Source organism: Vigna unguiculata, chromosome 7 (genome assembly GCF_004118075.2).
Source record: "Vigna unguiculata cultivar IT97K-499-35 chromosome 7, ASM411807v1, whole genome shotgun sequence".
NCBI classification, from domain to species: domain Eukaryota; kingdom Viridiplantae; phylum Streptophyta; class Magnoliopsida; order Fabales; family Fabaceae; genus Vigna; species Vigna unguiculata.
The window spans coordinates 36904040-36924988 of record NC_040285.1 but is presented as its reverse complement, the minus strand read 5'-3'; the positions used below and the strand labels follow the sequence as shown (position 1 = coordinate 36924988).

The following is a 20949-nucleotide window of genomic DNA, read 5'->3' as shown; positions in this document are numbered from 1 at the left end:
TTATATTCTAATAATATTAATTTTAGAAAAAAATATTAGTAATATTAATAAAAGATATTAAATGGTTGACAAAATTGATTCATTTTAATAAAAATTGAGACTGAAATAAACAAAAGTGAGGAATTTAGAGAGTGAATTGAACAAAAATTAATATATAGAGGGACTAAATTGAACTAACACAATCACAAACTGATACGTGGCACAATTATATTTGACATGTGGACAATTATTTAAAATTAAACATTAATAAAGAAAAAAACAATTATTTAAAATTAAACATTAATAAAGAAAAAACTAGGAATTGATAAGTAATTAAACATCCTTAGTATAAATGATTAAATTGATCAAAAATTGACGAAAATGATGATCTAATTGAAAGCAAAATAAAAATGAAGACCAAATTGAACAAATACAACGAAAGTAGATACCAAATATATATTTAAAGCCTAAAATGGAATATTTCAAACTTTTATTATTGCGAGAAAATTTGAACCGAAATAGATATGTTATTTGTAATTCAGAATACTAACGCTAAATGCATAAAATCACATTTCTTGTTTCTCAAAACTATGTTTGGATGTAGGAGAACAATTATTGAATGACGTTAGAATAAGTTAATGTTTTCAATGCGGTCTAGAACAAAATTATGGATTCAACTTAATTTTGCGTTCCTTTTGACTTTGGGAAATGGTATTTTGATAAGTTTGATTTGAAAATAACTTTGACAAACAATCATTTTTGGTAAAAAAAATGTCTAAAATTTATTACTTGTATTTTTCATATTTTTCATAAAAAAATTACTCTATTTAGTAATTTGTTAAATATTTGTTTGTCGTATGAAGAAAATCATGTTTCTTGTCCCTCAAAACTATGTTTGGATATAAGAGAACAATTCTCGAATGATGTTAAAATATATTAATGTTTTCAATGCAATTTAAAACAAAACTACAAATTCAACTTCATTTTGCGTTCATTTTGACTTTGGAAAATGATACTTTGATAAAGTTTGATTTGGCAACAATTTTGACAAACAATAATTTTTGATAAAAATGTTCTAAAATTCTGTTAGTTTTGTAATTTTCATAAAAAAAATGACTCTATTCAATAATTTTGTTAAAAATTTGTTTGTTGAATGCAAAAAATCATAATTATTGTCACTTAAAACAATGTTTGGATATAAGAGAACAATTCTCGAATGATGTTAAAATAAGTTAATGTTTTTAATGCAATTTAAAACAAAATCATCAATTCAACTTGATTTTATGTCTGTTTTGACTTTGAAAAATAATATTTTGACAAACAACCATTTTCTTTAAAAGAATTCTAAAATCTATGACTTTTACTGTTGTAATTTTCATAAGAAAATAAAATATACTCTATTTAATAATAATCTTGTTAAAATTTTGTTTTCGAAATTTTATTTCCTTTGTAACTTTATTAGAAACTTTATTAGTAGAGAGAGGCCTGAATCAGCGCCTAATATTTTATTTAACTTTATCCTGTCATTTTAAACTTATTAACTAACTTCCATTTTAGAATTTCCAAATTCACAGCTTAAAAACAAAACTATGGATTGAACTAGATAAAGCAATTAAAATCGACTTAGTATAATACAAATTTACATTTGAGTAAGGATAATTTTTATTCAGTTTATTTATTTATTTATTTTTGACGATTGAAAAATAGTGAAAATCCTATTCTTTTACTCTTTCTAACCTTCCTCGCTTCTCCGCCTAGTTTTTTTTTTACCATATGACCTGTGCGTTGGATCATATTGTGTATTTTTAGCACGGACTTTCTTTCTGCACCTCCAGAGCATTGGTGACGAAAATATCCCCGTCAGTAAAGTAGTTCACAGTAATTAATATAATTAATATAATTACTGAAGTAGTTTGGTAGTTAGTTGGGGGTTTCATGTTTTTAAGTGAACCTGCACCCCTAATCCAGTTGTTCAACATCACCAATCACACTTATTTTACAACTCCGTTTGCTTTTTGTTTTGTAAGGACCTTCCAAGTACTGCTCCCAAATTGTTCAACTTTTTGCTCACTCTCTCTGCATTCAACTTCTTTTGCTCTTTGCAAACTTCATATTTCATGCTTCATTCCAGGTAACAAGTTATGCTTTGTTGTACTTTTTATTTTTTATTATCATGCTGTTTTGTTGTGTTATGTTCATATATTGTTGTTTTAATTATATGGTCATGGTTTTATCTGCTCTTCCATTGCATTCGAAAAACAAAAAATGTAGTTATCAGATTTCAATACTCGGAAACAGACAAACCGGATTTTAACATCTCCGCAAAATAATCTTACTAAATATCATTTTATTTTCTTCTGTAATGAGAGTTTTATCTTTCTATAGTATTTAGAATGTTTTCTCACTAAATTTATGTTATTTGGCTTTTCTTTATGTTTAGATAATTTTTTTATTTATTTTTATATTATCATATTATATATATATTTTTAAATTGTCTTAATACAATCAAAGCCAAATTTTAATTAGGTAGAGTGATCCGTATTAAGATTAATTTTTTTCTTTTTCTATTTTGAATGGTTTGATAAGAGGAAATGTTGTCATTACAATGTTTAATCTTTTGTTTGGCCTGATTTGAGATTCTAGAAGCGTCAAATAAAAAAACAATTCTAATAATAGGGTTGTCTCAATTTCAAGTAAAGAGGGTTAATATTTTATACGTAAGCAATGGTTTAAGATTGTTAAATATGTGTAAAGTCTGTAATATTTTAATTTATGTATGTAAAGGTGAAAATATACATAATAACTTCTTGTATGAATTTTGGAAAAATATGCTAATTATACGTGGGGTATTATTTTCAAGCATGGTAATGGTATTATTTTTTTGTGTAAAGGAACCTTTGGAACTTGTTTTGGTATTGTAAAATAATGAAAATTCTTGTACTGGTTGAGAATAATCGCTTTGAATTTGAATGTCTGGAAGGGAACATGGTGATGCTCTCTTAGGCGACATAAACTCATTCAAGGTTGATTATTGTTGTTTGTTGGGATGTATTAGATTAAATATTGATTAGGACAAGATTTAATTGAGTAATTATATATGTAAGATGACATATGCAATGGAAATATGACATGCATATTAATATATATAATGATAAGAATTAAATGAGATCATTATTATATATATCGCTTAATTATATCTTTACTTTATGATAAATTTTAAAATTTTAATTGAGTCCTTATTAAATCTTTGAAGTTTGTTGAGTCTTTAAAATTTTAAAATATTTTAATTGAATATCTGTAGTTAGATTTTACCGTTAAATATGACGAGGACATCATTGTCATGTTTAAATGTAATCACGTAATATTTCGTACATAAATTCTTAGAAGATTTACTGAATTTAATAAAATATATTATTAAAGCAAATTAAAATGATGAAATTAAAAGACAAAAAACATAAAATTATAATTATAAAATACAAAATTAGATAATAATAAAATTATTAATATATTAAATATAAAAATATAAAATATGTAAAATATAAAAATATAATTTTATAATTATGAAGTTATGAAATTGTAAATTTAAAAAATAATAAAATTATGAAATTTTAAGATTAAAAATTATAAAATTTAGAAATTGTGAGATTATAAAATTACGAAATTATAAAATATAAAAATATGAATCATAAAAATAGATAATTAAAAATTTATGAAATTAAAATTATAAAATTCTATTTTTTTATTTTGTATTTAATAATTTTTTGATTTAATTACAATATAATTTTATAACTTCATATTTTGTAATACTATATAATTTTTATCTTTTAATTTTATATTTTTTAATTTGATAATTTTAATTTCTTTTAAGAATAATTTTTTTTAAATAAAGTAAATCTTTGATGGAGAAATTTAAGTATTTTGTAATAGAATAATATAATAACAATATTTAAGTAAAATGAGAATGTAAGTAAGATGTCACATTATACAACTAACAATACAGTATAATTATAAAGAATTAATTAAAAAAAATTATAAAGTTTTGAGGACGATATACCTCAACATATTAATAAAGACTAAATTAAAAATTTTTAAATTTATCCCTTACTCAAACCATAATTAAGTTTGTATATATTTATAATATTTTTGCAAATTGTGTACATGTGTTATATGCATTATGTGACATTGTTTTAATTTGAATTAGTTCACCCTTATTCCTTATTCGTGACTTTTATTAATTTATACGAGGATTATATGTAAGTGTTGTTGATAACTAACTATAATCATGATAATATATACAAAAGTGACAATAAATATTATAAAGACAAATTTATTTATATATAATTGTTTTTAGTATTAATAATGTTTTATAGAGAAATGGGAACTTAAAAATTGTACCCATGCTGATATTGGTAATTATAATTATGTAAGTATACACTATTAATGTTATATGATGATAGGATTAATACTTGGTAAAATATGTGAATTTGAAGAACTGCATTGCATATAAGTATGATATTTTTATATGTTTGTTGTGTTTGACGCGTATCTATAAATTTGAATAATTAATGTTAAAGACTAATAACAACAATAAATAATAAAATTTTTGGTAGTTAATAATAAAGATTAATTTAAATTCTAATTCTTATAATAATTATAATTTTTTATTAATTATAAATAATTTTTTAGATAATAACAAATTTTAGTGTATAAAATAATGTATAATCTAGTCAATGTAATCATTAATTATTATTTTTTGTTAAATTTGACTGCTAGTTTATAATTTTTTTATAGTAAATATTGTTTTTTATATTTGATATTTGCAAGAAAATAATTAAATAATTTATACTATGAATAAAAAATTATAATCAGTAAGTTAATCATAATTTAAATTGAATTGATTAGTTATTAATATTTTAATTTCCTACTTTTATTGATTTTAAATTAGTTTTTAATTTTAATTAAAAATTAATTTAAAAATTAATTTATTGATACAGGATGCTAGAAGTTAATTTAAACCCTAATTATAATTCATAAAATAATTATAATTTTGTTTTACTAGTTACTATTTTATATATTATTAGTCAATACAATGACTACTTATTTTTTATTTATAAAATTAGTTGAACACATGAATATGTTATTATTATTATTATTATTATTATTATTTGATTAAAAATTCATTAAGTTTTGAAAACCAACGTAATTAATATATATATATATATATATATATATATATTAATTTTGACAAATTAGTTACGATGTATTTTAATTATTTACCTTTTTTTTTTCATTTTTACGTTACAATGTAGAATAATTAAATATTAAATGAAAAGTAAGAATACAACTGGCTAAGAAGTATTGTCTTAAATTTAAATCATGATAAATAAATGGAAATAATAATTTTAGAAAATTTGTAATTCACAAACTAATTGTAATATTTTATTTTTATTACGATTATTTTATATATCAATAATTTTTTACTTTTTTTAATCTCTAAAATTGCTTGCACACATGAATATATTATTATTATTATTATTTGATTAAAAATTCATTAAGTTTTTTCTTTTTGAAAACCAACGTAATATATATTTTTTAATTTTAACAAAATAGTTATGTTTTTTATTTTTTTATATTTTAACTTTCTTAATTTTTATGTTATGTTGAATAATTAAATATTAAATGAAAAGTAAGAATACAACTGACTAAGAAGTATCGTCTTAAATTTAGAAAATGATAAGTAAATGTAAATATTTTTTTTTCAAAAGACTAAACCGTTAAAAGAAGCAAAAAGATAAAAATAAAATAGTGTTGTCTAATTAACTGTTAAAAGAAGCAAAAAGAAAAAAATAAAATAGTGTTGTCTAATTAACTGTTAAGAACTACTTAATTATTCATTAACGTGAAATGTTTTTTTATATAAGAAATAAGATGGTTATGGATAATTTAAGTACTTAATAAATATTTTATATTTATCTATAAGTTATATAATAAATATTATTAATGTAATTAAGTTAATTCTTCATCGACATCAATTTTGACCTAGTTAACTGTTGTTGATATTATTATTTTAAAAGTATAATTTGAAATAATACTATGTGTACACAAATTAATTTTTATTTGTTTTTCAATATTTCAAAATCATAAACAAATTGTTTTCTATAATATTTAAAAATCATAATATAGAATTTACAAGGATATAAATTTTACAAAATAATTAAGACAGAAACAAAAATTATTAAAATATAGTGAAATCAAAAGAAAAGAGAGATAAAAAGCTAATTGGTTGAAAAGAAACTAAATTAAAACAAATAAACACTCACATTTTAGGTATGATTTAAATAAGCACAATGATATTTAAACAAATTTTTTTTAGAGATTATATATTTTAAATAGTTTTAAAATATTAAAAATAAAAAAATAAAAAATTATTTAGAAAACGATAAATTATAAAAAAAAGTTGTCAAAATTTAATAATTAAAAAATTATTTTTCTTTAAAAAATGTTTAACTGCTTATAATTATTTTAATATTATAAATAATCAATTATCTATTTGATTATTTTATTTTTATATATAATAAATAAGTTCACATAAAACAAAAAATAACACGTATATTTATAAAAAGACATAATATAAAATGCATAGAGACATTTGATCAGGTCCATATTTGAGCAGTGGTAATTTAAGTCAGAATTCTGCTTATAGTGTTTCCTTATCCATTCTTCCTTCTTATTCTTATAAGAAAAAGAAGATAATCTCACTCACTAATACGGTGGCCAGAGAGAAAGAAAGGAAATGGAGTCACAAGAAAATTACGTACACAACTTCAAACATGACGACGATGGACGCATAAAACGAACAGGTAATGCTATCTATCTCAAAATTATTTATTTTTATTTCATCAATTATTCATGTCATCTTATTTTTGTAATAATTGTGTTGGGCGTGAAGGAACATGGATGACTGCATCTGCACACATCGTGACGGCTGTTATTGGGTCTGGGGTGCTGTCGCTAGCGTGGGCCGTTGCTCAATTGGGCTGGATTGCTGGGCCTGTGATTCTGATGCTGTTCTCTTTCATCACTCTCTACACTTCTTTTCTGCTCTGCAATTGTTACAGGTACCCTGACTCTGTTCATGGAACCAGAAACGTCACCTACATGGACATGGTCAAAACTATTCTAGGTAATTTTTCAACTTTTTTTCTTCTGATTTTTGGAGACCAAATTCAATTATTTATTTATTTATTTATTATTATTATTTTTTACTTCACGCGTTTTCATTATTTCTAACCGTAAAAGAACAGTTTCACTTTAAAAAAATAACACTGAATGAAATATTAGACCATAAAATTTAGGAAATTATAGTGGCTGAGCTGTAAAATGTGTAAGTAGATATTATTTTAATGATGTTATGGTTGACATTTTTAGAATAAAAGACAACAGACAGAGGTTATTAATGAATTCATTATTATTTTTAAACGTTAAGTATTGTTCCTCTACACGACTCTGATAAAAATAAATGTTTTTGAAGTGAAATGGCTTGTTCTAGAAAAGAGATTATGATTTCAAACTGTTCCTAAGATAAAATTTAATTCAATTAAATTTCATGCATACAGACTTTATATTTTGCCGACAGACAGACATGCTACTGTGTGTATGTTCTTACTTTTTATGTTATCGGATAATAACAAATTAATATTTACATTAATTTTAATTACTTTATATATATATATATATATTATTACCTGTATGTTTGACTATATATTTTATAATTTGAATGAAAACTGTATTAAATGAGTAATATAAATTATATATCTAAGTGAAGAAAATTTTTAACTATATTGTTGAATAGTAGAGATATCTCCAGTTATTTTTTAGTCAGTATACTTATAGTTTATATTCATCATTATTTTTTCCTTACGGTTAAGTATACTAGATAATTATGAGGTTCAATTAGATTTAAAATATTATAATTTAAAAATATAATCAAACATAAAAGAGTAATAAAAGAATATGCGTTCTAAATGAAGTATTTTATTATATATAATTGGAGTGTAGTAATTATTTTTATGATAATAAAAAACAATAAAATTATAACCGTAAATAAATTTTATTTATTTTATAGATATTTTTTGCTGTTACAGACATTTATTTTTTATTTTAAAAAATTGTTAAATTTAAAAACTAATTAAATAAAAAATGATTAAATTTAAAAATATTAATTATTCAAAAGATAAAACCGGTAAAAAAATATTTTAATCTAGAAAAATGTTGCTCAGATGAAAAAATTCAAAATAAAATATGAATATCTATACCTACATATAAAGAAGATTCCCTTTTTTATTTTCACATCTCTTAATTACAATCTTATCCTATATAATGTAATTATTTATTTATTTTTTTAAAATTAAAAGTTATTTTTATATGTCTTCTATAAAACTGTTTTTCTTTTTTTCTTTTTTTTATCCATTAATAGTTATTTCTTATTATTTTCTCCTTTCATCTCACTTATTTTCAATAAATATAAATTTATTTTATATATTAACTTAATAACATTACAATAACATTATTTACTAATATAATATTATATATATTTACAAAATATGTAACACAAACCTGATAATACTTGTTATACACTAATAATAATAATAATAATAATATAAATTATTACGACGAAAATAGGTAAAAACTACTCTGAATTATAAATTGGTCGATGATATGTTGACACTAATAAAATAATCTTATTTATAATGTAAAATATTAATATGTTAACATTTTTAAATTTAAAATACCGATAAATAATTATTAAAATGATGTATAAAATACAGTAAAACCATTGCATGGATAGATTTATTCATAGGTATTTATAAAAAAAAACAAATTAATTAATTTTTGTAATAAGCTTGTTATCTGTATCAAGGAAAGTATTTTGATATTTTAAAATATTTAGGTAAGTATTTATCTATATGAATTCAAACAATATCAATATTGGATGACAGAATAACAGCGCAATTACTTGTATTCATTGACAGAGTAATTTAGCACAATATTGTGTGAAGTATTGAGCATTAAAAATGATTTTGAAAGTTAAAAATAGTGTTCTTTTGATTAAATAATGTTGTTCTTGTTTTGGTCCAGGAGGAAGGCAATACCGTTTATGTGGACTAGCTCAGTTAGCAAATCTTATTGGATCATGCATTGGATACACCATCACTGCATCCATTAGCATGGTGTAAGTGACACTATTTCATATTAGATTTTCCAAAACAAGTTGAAATTCAAGAGTTAATTTGATTTATCACTGACTTGAGACATGTTGCAATAGAATTTTTTTTTTTCTTAAATGTGTCAAATTCAACTTGATTCACATAATTGCGGAGCAGGGCCATCGGAAGATCGAATTGCTTTCACAAGTATGGGCACAAAGCTGAGTGCCACATATCAAATTACGCATATATGTCCATCTTTGGAGTGGCAGAGATTTTCATAAGCCAAATCCCTGATTTCCAGAATCTTTCAGGCCTCTCCTTCATTGCTGCCGTTATGTCTTTTGGTTATTCTTCCATAGGCATTGCTCTCTCCATAGCAAAAATTGCAGGTTCTCCGTTGCATTTAATCAACACATTTTACTATCTGCATAACCATGAATGAATAACCTGAAACTAATACACGTCGGAATGTTCCAAAGGTGGAAGCCATGTGAAGACAAGTCTTACAGGGGTGGAGGTTGGAAAAGACGTGACAGACATGAAGAAGATATGGAGTACTTTCCAAGCAATTGGAAACATTGCTTTTGCATATTGCTTCAGTCAAGTAATGGTTGAGATACAGGCAAGCTACCACCTTAGCCAAAATTGGTGCTTTATTTCAGTTTATTTACACGGTTCTTTCCATATAAAACTTGACTTCAACAGGACACATTAAAATCAAGTCCACCAGAAAATGGAGCCATGAAGAAGGCAACAGTGACTGGAATCTCCATCACCACATTTTTTTACATGTTATGTGGTCTTCTAGGCTATCAAGCATTCGGCAACAAGGCACCTGGAAACTTCTTAACAGGATTTGGTTTTTATGAACCATATTGGCTCGTTGACCTCGGTAATGTCTTCATAGTTGTTCATTTAGTGGGCGCCTACCAGGTAATTCTTTCATCACCAAGTTAACATGTGTTCAGCAATGTATTAATCAAATCACCTGAAGTAAATTTTAGTTTAATTTCTATGAAATCACTTTCTATAACCTTGATTGTTAAATTATGAATTTTCACTTTGTGTGCACAAACAGGTATTTGCCCAACCTGTTTTTCTACTTGTGGAAAGTTGGTGTGCAGGGCGTTGGCCTGAAAGCAGAATCATGGCAAAAGAATACGGTGTGAAGATTCCATCGGTTGGAACATACAAAGTGAATGCATTCAGGTTGATATGGAGGACAGTGTATGTGATATTGACAGCAGTGATTGCTATGATACTGCCATTCTTCAATAGCATTGTGGGGTTGCTTGGATCTATTTCCTTCTGGCCATTGGCTGTCTACTTTCCAACACACATGTACCTGGTTCAGGCTAAAGTGCCCAAGTTCTCTACAGTCTGGATTGGGGTCAAAATGCTAAACGGCTTCTGCTTGATTGTCAGTCTTGTTGCAGCAGTTGGCTCAATCGAAGGAATCGTTTCAGACCTTAAAACCTATAAGCCCTTCGAATAAATCCTACGCGTGGTTTATCCCTTGGGATCAACCATTGTTTGTAGCAATGTCTTTGGTCATTATTTATCAGTTTGTTTTGGATCATTTTCTTTGTTCGAATAATACATACACTATTGTATTTACATAAATGCTTACGTAACAACTGCTACATGATTTCCCATACTTTATCAAACCAACATTTTAGCATTCGATGATTCCTTCTTTCTCTTATTCATGTTCAAGAAAGTGCATGTTTTGTGGGCTTTCATTTCATCATAATATCGTCTAGAGGTGAGGAATTTTACTTATTAATAGAAAAATAAAGAATTATAAGCAATGTTTCTTCTGATGGAGATTTTATTTAGTTTTGGATTATACATAGGATCTATGCAAAGTGGAAAAGGCAGATGTAAAGAATTGAGTCAATGATGAAAGGAAAATAGATAACAGGAAGTTGATCCTGGATGATATTTTACAATGGAACTAAATCAACAGAGGCTTAAGTAAACAGAAATTTGATATATGCAACTAGATTCCTAAGAGCTAAGTATGTGTAGTCTTTGCCTTTAGTTTAGACGAGGTGCTATCTGTGATATCCTTTCATCTTCTAGGAGTGCGTAAGGGTCCACATATTGTGGAGGTGATGTGGCCATCTTGCTTGCATCATGGACAAATGTTGGTCCAAAATACTGCAACAGTAAACTAAGGATCAGTTTCAAAGCCATCTCAAAAACATCACTCCTATTTATCCACAACAAAGTGATGCCTGAAGTGTAAGAAGAACATGCCAAAAAGAACACATATTTCCATTAAGTTTCATTTCTCGACAGGAAAAATCATTTCAAAGCTAAGAAATCATGTTGTATTGAGCTTTGTTGCCTCATATCAAATATAAAACCACAGGATAGATTAGAAAGATAAAATGTGTCGAACATCACAAGCTTCAGATTATGAAATGAAGTGGCCGCTCCCAATAATTAAATGTACAAAAACAGTTGTACTCACAGGTTGGGGGTCTTGTCAGTTAACCAGACAAAATTCATAGATATGATAGTTACATCATGGCTGTTTCTACTATGAATTATAACTATTTACATTGAAGAAGTACATAGCTTACAGTTATAGCTGCTAAATTGACATAGTTTGTCAATATACTAGGCTATGTTCTTTTGTCCGTGAATCGTTATTTGCTTCAATTACAAACAAGATAATAAATGAAAGAAAAATCATGTTGTCATTGTACAGATAAGATGGCCATGATACTGATATACATACAATATGATGAAGTGATATATAAAAAATATGCACTCATCACATCAGTTGTCAGGCCAAGTACTTACGAAGTAAAGAGCAGAAAAAGTAGCAACAATTATGAGGATCAACGGTCCAAATCCCAAGAAGAATGTTCCTCCAATTGTCAAGAGAAGTTTAGCCCGAGGTATTAAGCCCTGGATAATTAATTACACAAGTGATTTCACCTCAAAAATGAAATTCAATTAGATCTAAGCATGAAAGTTCATATTTGTATGTTTAGAATAGTTGTATCTAATACATATCTTATTACAAAAACGTATAATATTCTGAATCATAACATAAGCTCTGGCAAACATTCCATCAGTCCTATGCAATCATTGAAATTCATAGTAAGAAGTATGGAAGCTGTATTTCTACATGAAGATTCAGAAATGAAAAACTAAAATTTAATAGCTTATTATTTTCTTAAGTCTTAAAATAATTAATTTACTACAGAGAAGCTAAAGCACATACTTATAAGCTATTTATGACAACATACGAAATAATGTTAGAATTTAGCTATGAAATCTTACATCTCTGAAATTAAGAGAGTTATTTATTGCAAAATCGATAAGATTCAATCTTATTTTGAAAATTATTTAAAATTCCCACTAATTCTATGCACTCTGCAGAAGCCATTTGAACTTTAAGTTCCAAACATGTGATGTCTCAAAAGGCAATATGTTCAAAATTTAACAGACAGATCATGTTTGTTGATTGAAGTAACAAAGCCAAAAGTTTATAGCAGCAACAGCTGCTAGCAAAAAAGGGCTACTGATGTCACTCATTATTGGACCTACTATTTATATAATTTTTCATCCATAGAAGATTAAAAAGTATAGAATGTTTTGGGAATAAGGTTGAAACCAGTCTTGTAAGTTGACATTCATCAATTCGTAGCTGAATTTCAGTACTTGTTGAAATGTTCATCCTTCCTGTCTTTTCTTTGTCCTCCCTCCCCATTTCCACTTTCTTGCTTCTCATTAATATAAAAATGTTAATTAGTATTTTTTGTTCAACACCAGATAACAAAGACAAACTACTGACAACAAAACCATTCAAACAACATAGCTGATTGTTTATAAATTGTTTAAGGAAAAGGAAAGTTGACAATGAATCAACCTCAAGACCTTCACTGTTCAGGGCCATAGATCGTTCTCTCTGATTTTCTAGACTCCTCTCAACGTTGGTTGAGACAGATTTTCTTTTGGGGAAACCTCTATCTTCCTCATTCACGAACACCTCTTCATCAAGCTCATAGTTGCTTTGTTTGTAATCATCAAGCAATGATGTAGGGGTCATACCTCTCCTCTTCAATTCCTTCATAAATAATGACTCCGGAGGCTCTTCACCTGAAAACACAACAGAAGCAGTATGATGACACAAAAAGGTAAAGTTAGTCACTTTGATTATAATCCGAACCCCTTCATTACAAAACCTACTTTTCTGGCCAAAACATAATAACATACTGTTTTTCTTGCTAACCAACAGATAAAAGGCCACACAAACATGCTGAAAGCACAAGAATTCATCCTACATCAGATGAAGACAGGCATAAAAGGGAAAAAAGATCTAAATTTTATTTTAGTAATCCGCCGAGAAAAAGAGAGTGGAAATCACAAATACAAGTCATCAAACAAACAGAGCTAAGAAACTTTAATAAACTTCTGTATTATTTCAAATTAACAGCAACTCTTCTTTCTTACTAAAACTAGAATTACAACAATTTCGAAGAACAATCAATAAATGAGACATGAAAAAAAAAAAAAATCAAACTTGCCATTGTTTTGGCTGTTGGACTCTTGAGAACTACAGCAGACCCTGAAAGCGGAAGACTTAGAAGAGGTGAAAGTATGCAGCTTTGCGATCCTTTTGTGGAAATAGCATGGTAGGTGATTGTTCCACGTAGAATTTCTGGGAAAATTATATTGGGAAAGGGAAAGTTGAGAGAGGGTAGGTCTCAGAGAAGCCATAACTACGGCACCAAATTTGAAGAGACAGACAAACCCAAATGAACGAAAGGGGTTTGTTTTGTTTGTTGGCAGAGAGACGTGAAAAGGCTTCTTCTAGAGGAAGTAAGAAGTAGAGTGGAGCTTGCACCGGCAAGCGCAGTTTAGAGTGATAGAACTGAGGATGGCTAATGTGAGCGGAGGGGTGGGTCTGCGTTTGTGGTTAGAAAGAGGTAACCAGTCGTAGATTTGCGGTCAGAGGCTGCTGACAACATGGACAAAATAATCATGATTTTTATTTCGCGAATACATTTCCTTCACTATTTATTTTATTTTTTATTCTCATCAACTCCAATCAATTTGTTCCTTCCACGAAAATATGGCAAACTTTTTTGGTTGGCTTGTGAATCCAGTTGTTAACGTAGTTTGTCTTTTTTCGGTAAATTTAGAAACGTATTTATCAACTTTATCAACAATAGTAAAATAATATACAAAACAAGAATTCAGATACACATGTATACCTACTACTATTAATATACTTTAATCCAATACAAATCTTCGTTACGAATGAATTCTTTTAAATATAAAAATCAATTTTAAAATAAATTTAAATTCAAAGAGATAAAAAAATAAAGTATACAAATAAAGATAAAATAATGATTTGAAATGATGGAATGACTTTGGTTTATCAATTTAGGATAATACTTGACAGACCCTTTAATTAAGAATCACTCTCTGAATTACTTATTCTAATATATTAAAACATTAAAACATAAGAGTAAAGTTCATTTTTTTTTCGAAGAATATCATTTATATTTAATTTCAATGAAAATTATTTTGAATTTAATACAGTACATCAAATTAAAAGGTATATTTTTTTCTAAAAAACAAACTTTAATGTTATTATAACCTCGGTTAATTCTGAAAATAAGTAGTGTACATACCAACAGTATAGGGGTTTTTTTTTTCTTTCATTTAATCTCAAATCGTGCCTATATATAACATTTTGCTCATTTTTTCATTTTATTTTGGTAGCATAGAAGTTTTGGAATGGATGAGACATTTCGATATAGGAAAACTTTACTAAACTTTATAGTAAATAATGAATACCTTAAAAATTATATAAGAATAAATTTTAATTGATTAAGATATTCGAATAGAAATTAAATTCTAATTTAGGTTCTCAATAAACTACTTATAACCATAATAGAGGGAATGCCACTTTTTGAACTTCACTTCGATACTCTTATGTTTTAAATTATCCACTACCTAACTGTGTAACTACCATTTACCTACCTACTACTACTTTTTTCAACTCTAATAACAAGGGAGAGACAATTGGGGAGATCCCTTTCGTAAGAATATCATGGAAAGACGAAACTAAGTATTGGATTCGCGTGTAAGCAAAGAAGCTTGCCAATGTAAACAAAGCTGATCAATCAAATATAATTGCGATATATTAGTACAATTTTCTTAGTTAATTATAACGGGCAATTCACCAAGTGTAATTCACAGGAATATTTTGAAACAGGTTTCACAACAAGCTAGAGAGTTCTACACATGAGAATATATGAACTTTGTTGTTATACATAAGGACAACAAACCAATAATACAATACTATCGAAGCCTAGAAAATAAATGGGAGACGTGTCCCTCAATATTTTGCAACCTTGCGTTTTAGGGAATAGTCTTCACCTGAATTGATTGGAGAGCCATAGGAGAGGAACGTGTGTGAGCAATATCCGATACCACTAGAACAACATCTCCTTGTCTGATCAATCCTTTGGATTCCATAAGTTGGACTGACTTTGAGATGTTAGATTCGGCATCATCTGATAAATCAAGCAGAAGGGGCACAACCCCCCATTGCAGATTCAGAGCCATGCGGGTACTTTTATCGTCGGTGAAGGCAAAGATGGGAGGATTTGGGCGGTTGCGTGATAGAAGTGATGCCATGTGTCCATGCTTTGTGTACACAAAGATGGCATCCACACCAAGGTTGTTGGCTGCAGAACAAATGGGTAATTTTTTATTTTTTATTATGATTATTACACTCTAACCATTACTGCGCAGAATTCATAATAGAATCAAGAGGCAAGAATAATATGAAGTACCCATTTCAACAGCACAATTGCATATTTGCTCAGTGATGCATTCTGGCAATTCTGCTCCAAGTTGGTGGTGATTGAGAAGATTCTGTCTGTTCTCTTCCCGATTCCATGATTCCATTCTACTGCTAGTCATATCCAAGACTGCCAAAGCTTTACGCCCATATGACCCAATAGCTGATTCACCAGACAACATCAAAGCATCAGCATACTGTCGAACTGCTTCAGAAACATCTGCTACCTATTAAATAAAAGCAAATATTTGTGAGGTAAGAACAGAAATCCAATAGCGAACTGGAAACATATCATCATAGAATGGAATTCTTTCCTAGTTTCCTAGTTGCATGTCTTCTAAACCTAAGATCTTGTCCATTCAACCAAGTCCATAATAATCATCCTGGAAAAAAATTGATTTTACCTCAGCACGAGTTGGGGTTGGATACTCGACCATTGACTCAAGAAGCTGAGAAGCTACAATCACTGGCTTGTTTAGTTGTCTGCATACGTAAATTATATCCTCTTGGACTGTAGGAATCTGTTCAAGTGGTATTTCGACCCCAAGATCACCCCGAGCCACCATGATTCCATCAGAAGCTCGCACTATTTCCTCAAGTTTATGAAGAGATTCTAAGCTTTCTATCTTCGACAAAACTTTAATGGATCTGAAACAGTTATAAATAACTTAGCTAAAATAACTTTGAAATAAATCCATGGAAGAAAATAATGTTGTAGCTTAAACAGGCGGATTTGGTTAATTATCGAATAACTATGCTGTTACCAACAGTATTATCAGACAGACAGCAATGGCAGAGGAAGCTGAACACTAAATTTAATAGCTCAGACTATGCATTTTTCAACCACAATAGCTGCAATTTAACCTAGGAAATAGAACTGAATACACCCTCTTGAAGACAAAAATATGACACCATTAGGTGAAAATGATCGGGGGTTGCATGGCTATCTCCATCATAATGCAGTGCAAGTGCCAGACACGAGTGTTCTTATAGGACGTCAAAGGGAAAACGGGGAAAATAAAATAGACATAGTGACACTGCAGTAGAATGCTTGTGATACTTCGTATATTCCTAGCCACTGGCACGTCATTTATATTACAAAATAATATCAACATCCTTTTAGAGGAATTAACGGTTACCCTATATTGCTAAAACCATATAACTATTCCTTTTTGAACTTGTGCTTACTTACTTGGTTGACTTCGTGGAGAGATAGTTCTTTAGATCCTTAACAGAATCAGCGTGATTGACAAAGGATAAGGCAAAAAAGTCAACACCCTCAGCTATACCGAAGTCAATGTCAGCCCAATCCTGTGGATGTAAACAACTCAAACTTAGGAGAGAAAAAAACATAAAAGGGAAAGATTTTCAATTCATAATTAAAATTATTCAAAGAAAAATACCAAAACAATAAAATAAAAGAGGTTCTTAAAGACAAAGTCATTATTAGTTTCTAGTAAAGTATGAATACGATTTGTTCAGTTCAGAAAAAGGTAGTTTCTCTATATGCTGTCACTGAAACTTCTTTAAATAGTTATACTGACATTGTAAAACAGAAAGGTTTATTGTATTGTCTGAGAATTTAATAAAATTATAGCATATATGGTTGTTGAAGAAACATCAATTTCCAGATCTTCTGAATGGGTTTTGAGGAGCAAAACTTGGGACTTTGGAAGGATCAATATAGTGTGCAATGTATCCATATATTGAAAAATGTAAGCACTGATTCTTGAGGTAATAGATCATTTCACCATATTTACAACAAAATATTAAACATGAATTTTGACAATTGTTGACATTGTTAGCCAACGAATGCTTTCAGAAAATCAATGCCATACATGTAAAGAAATAATTGCAGTGCTAAATTTATCCTTCATGATCTTCGTTAAATGAGCAGGGGAAGGAAAAACCGGAATACGCATACCTTTGTTGATAGAGTGGGGAGCTTGTAATTCCTCCTCACAAGCTTTCCATCTCTCCAGAAACTAAATTTGGCTCCAGGAAGGAAAAGACCAGCATCGATGCACTTACAATGCAAATCATTTCCTTTCCTTTCAATGACTTCAAAGCAAGCCATTCCACCATCAATAACAAGTTCATCACCCACTTCAATATCTGATAGACATTAACTAAGTTCAGTACCTAAATACATTGTCAAAGAGAAGGAAGAGTTGGTTCTTCACTCATCAAGCAAGACATCACCTTCAGAAAAACCTGTGTAGTTTGTCTGTACTGTGAATGGGCGAGAACCCTCAAAATGCTCAGCAGTAAAATGCCAAATTGAACCTTCCTGAGATGGAAACAAAAACAATAGACAAATGTGAATGTCTCCAAATTAGCTAAATCTAGTAAGTGTGATCATATAAGACAAGCTAGCACAAAAAAACCTTTCACAAAAAAAATATAAACATAATCTTTTAAATTTGGATTTAGATCTAACTTAACCTCAAAAGACAGCTCGGGAAGGGAAAGTTGCTCCACATCTACATATTCTGTTATTTTACCATGTCACAAGTCAAGGTGAGATCTCCAACACTCTCTCACACTGAGTACTAGATAGTTTGCAAGGCTGAACATCTATGAATGATACGACAGCAATTCAACGAGGGGTCTGATAACAACAGCCCCTAGGATGGGCTCTAATAATATCTTATAATTTGGGTTTGGGCTAACTCGATCCCAAGAGCTAACTCGTGGTACTTGTTACCCCCATTTATATATACTATTTTTTTAACATATAACTAGTGAATGTTAAAGAAAAGAAAAAATAGCATACCTCTACTTTAACCGAGGATGAGGCTCCATGGTCAACAAAATGAATCTGACTACCTTCAGTGTCAATCATCACAGAAACACAGAACCCTTTCTCCTCATTTAACTTCTTGATCTTCCTAATCACATCACGGTGCCACTCCCTGGTGCCATGACACATGTTGAGCCTGGCAACATTCATGCCTCCTGAGGCCAAATTCTCAAGTTCCTCCAAAGAGCTGCAAGCAGGACCAATTGTGCAGACGAGCTTGGTCTTCCGCAACCCCGCAAACCCCTTTACCGTTAACTCTCCCTCTGAAACCACGTCCAGTCCAGAATTACCCTTCAAAGCCTCGCTCTTTGAACGCTCCACTCCCACATCCACAGCAGCACGAACCTTAAAGTTAAACCTTTCACTCCCCTTCCATCTCCCTCTGTTAAAACGAAATCCGAGGCTGATGACTCGGCCGCCAAAACCCCGATTCTTGAATTCAAGCGGAGCGCTCCCAGCAACACTCACTACACTTAGATCGCTCGCTGATGCAACTATTGACTTCAAAACCATTTTTAGAAGAAGCTAACGGAAGCTTGTTGCTGGTTAAAGTATAGATTTAAATGGAAATGTGGTATCAAAGATTTGAACTTTACGAGGTTTTAGTTGTGGGTTTGAAGGGTTTCTTTGTAAACTCCGTCAGCCTTGAGATTTTGGATTTTGGCTGCCAAGAAGGGAGTAGGTTTGGGGACGGTGAAGTTAGCTTTGGCTTTGGCTGCTCTTGCCATATTTATATTTATCATCTTTTGGAAGACAAAATGTCAACCCAGGGCTTCATTCGTTGAAAATTATTTTTTTATTTTAATTACAGAGAAATTTTTTTTTTTTTTAATGTTAACCATTTAATAATATTTACTGAATTATTTATTTAATCATAGTGAAATCCGCACCGGGATTGACTATTTAATTCACTTAAGTTCGACATTCCCAAGTAAAGATAAGGTAATTTATATTTCACTCTCTTTTTGTTTTTTGTTTTTTCTTTCTCTGTCTTTTTTACACTCCCATTTTCACGCTTTAATCTAAACACAACCTTAAATTTAAAATTTACATGTTAGTAATAACTTTATTTTAGATATTAATTATTTAACTATAGTTATATTTTATTAAAAAATAATTTAAATTGAATTTCTCAAAATTATGTTAATCCTATGTAATATACTTTTATTGTTTAATATAAATCGATCAATCCAAATCCATTGATATGATGTTTTAATTTGGACCACAGTCGGGCCGATTTTCATGCGGCGATCATATACAGGAATAGCAAGTTCTTTATGCTTTCATTATATTTACAATCAATTTTTATAACACTTTACAATTAATTCTAAATTTTTGTTATGTCATTCATCTTATTTTGTATGAATTTTTATTTACTCATACACCTCCATTAAATTATAAAATAATATTGTATAATTTATAAGCAACTTACTTCTGTGACATGGCAATGAAATGAAAACAAATACTAATGTCTGGGAACAAGTTTGTTGATGTTTTTTTCTTTCTGTAAAAGCTAGATGGAAATGGTTGGCTCATAATTTATTATAACAGAGATATTCATTAGGCCGACAAGTTAAGGAACCCATATTGGGCACGTGATAAATGAGAAAATAATGAATATGTTATGAAGTAGCAGACTTGGCAGGTTCTTATTGTGCTGTGTGGAACTTCTTTTTTATTCCTATAGACACTGTCCATATGGACTACAAAGAAAGGATCATCATCCACTTTAATGGACTAGAAATAAATAAAAAAATGCAGTTCCTTCTCACTCTAGAATGTCATTTTTTCACTATATGTTTCTTTCAACCAGACTTAAATAGTTTTTTTTTTTTCATTTGTAATTATATTGATTTTTTTTTCATTGGAGTTTTAATGGTTTTTATCATTGGTTTATCACTACTTTCAGTTAAGGTATTTTTTTTCTTTAGTGACAGTAACCATAACTAACGACTAAAATAAAAAACATTTTAAAATTACAGGGACAAAAAAATAATGTCAAGTAAGAAATAAAATTAGTACAGTTATATGGTCCAAAACATATTTAAAATTTTATTTGTATTTGGTTTTATGAAAAGAAAATAGCTTGGTGTAAACCTTTCTATAATATTTAGACTTAA

General features: G+C 28.7%; 3 protein-coding genes across 4 annotated transcripts; 1 reads left to right on the top strand and 2 right to left on the bottom strand.

Annotated features, from left to right (window-relative positions):
- Positions 1-6704: 6704 nt before the first annotated feature.
- LOC114191914 (amino acid permease 6-like) lies at positions 6705-10930 on the top strand. Its single transcript, XM_028081369.1, has 7 exons — positions 6705-6839; positions 6929-7162; positions 9118-9211; positions 9363-9577; positions 9668-9809; positions 9884-10121; positions 10267-10930. Exons 1-7 carry the CDS (start codon positions 6773-6775, stop codon positions 10681-10683), a joined length of 1407 nt encoding a protein of 468 aa, XP_027937170.1. The 5' UTR covers positions 6705-6772; the 3' UTR covers positions 10684-10930.
- Positions 10931-10989: 59 nt separating this feature from the next.
- On the bottom strand, positions 10990-14183 carry LOC114191913. 2 transcript variants are annotated; one of them, XM_028081367.1, is made up of 4 exons: positions 13736-14178; positions 13078-13307; positions 12003-12110; positions 10990-11351 (listed from the first exon to the last, which is right to left on the bottom strand). In XM_028081367.1, exons 1-4 carry the CDS (start codon positions 13926-13928, stop codon positions 11229-11231), a joined length of 654 nt encoding a protein of 217 aa, XP_027937168.1. In that variant the 5' UTR covers positions 13929-14178; the 3' UTR covers positions 10990-11228. The 2 variants fall into 2 exon arrangements, with proteins under 2 accessions (XP_027937168.1, XP_027937169.1); XM_028081368.1 differs by lacking the exon at positions 12003-12110 and having other exon boundaries at positions 13736-14183.
- A 1153-nt stretch (positions 14184-15336) lies between these two features.
- Positions 15337-19545, bottom strand: LOC114191732 (pyruvate kinase isozyme A, chloroplastic-like). Its single transcript, XM_028081094.1, has 7 exons — positions 18803-19545; positions 18229-18316; positions 17951-18141; positions 17219-17337; positions 16431-16674; positions 16019-16253; positions 15337-15910 (listed from the first exon to the last, which is right to left on the bottom strand). The coding sequence occupies exons 1-7, from the start codon at positions 19340-19342 to the stop codon at positions 15582-15584; spliced, it is 1746 nt and encodes a 581-aa protein (XP_027936895.1). The 5' UTR covers positions 19343-19545; the 3' UTR covers positions 15337-15581.
- Positions 19546-20949: the final 1404 nt, after the last annotated feature.

Coding starts and splice junctions, on each gene's coding strand:
- LOC114191732 (XM_028081094.1), bottom strand. CDS start 19,342: ATGGTTTTGAAGTCAATAGTTGCATCAGCGAGCGATCTAAGTGTAGTG. Junction 16,254..16,430: donor CAACCCCAACTCGTGCTGAG/GTAAAATCAATT, acceptor TTTATTTAATAG/GTAGCAGATGTTTCTGAAGC. Junction 15,911..16,018: donor CAATTGTGCTGTTGAAATGG/GTACTTCATATT, acceptor TTTGTTCTGCAG/CCAACAACCTTGGTGTGGAT.
- LOC114191913 (XM_028081367.1), bottom strand. CDS start 13,928: ATGGCTTCTCTGAGACCTACCCTCTCTCAACTTTCCCTTTCCCAATAT. Junction 12,111..13,077: donor TGAACAGTGAAGGTCTTGAG/GTTGATTCATTG, acceptor TTAATTATCCAG/GGCTTAATACCTCGGGCTAA. Junction 11,352..12,002: donor CTTTTTCTGCTCTTTACTTC/GTAAGTACTTGG, acceptor TTACTGTTGCAG/TATTTTGGACCAACATTTGT.
- LOC114191914 (XM_028081369.1), top strand. CDS start 6,773: ATGGAGTCACAAGAAAATTACGTACACAACTTCAAACATGACGACGAT. Junction 9,212..9,362: donor ACTGCATCCATTAGCATGGT/GTAAGTGACACT, acceptor ATTGCGGAGCAG/GGCCATCGGAAGATCGAATT. Junction 10,122..10,266: donor ATTTAGTGGGCGCCTACCAG/GTAATTCTTTCA, acceptor GTGCACAAACAG/GTATTTGCCCAACCTGTTTT.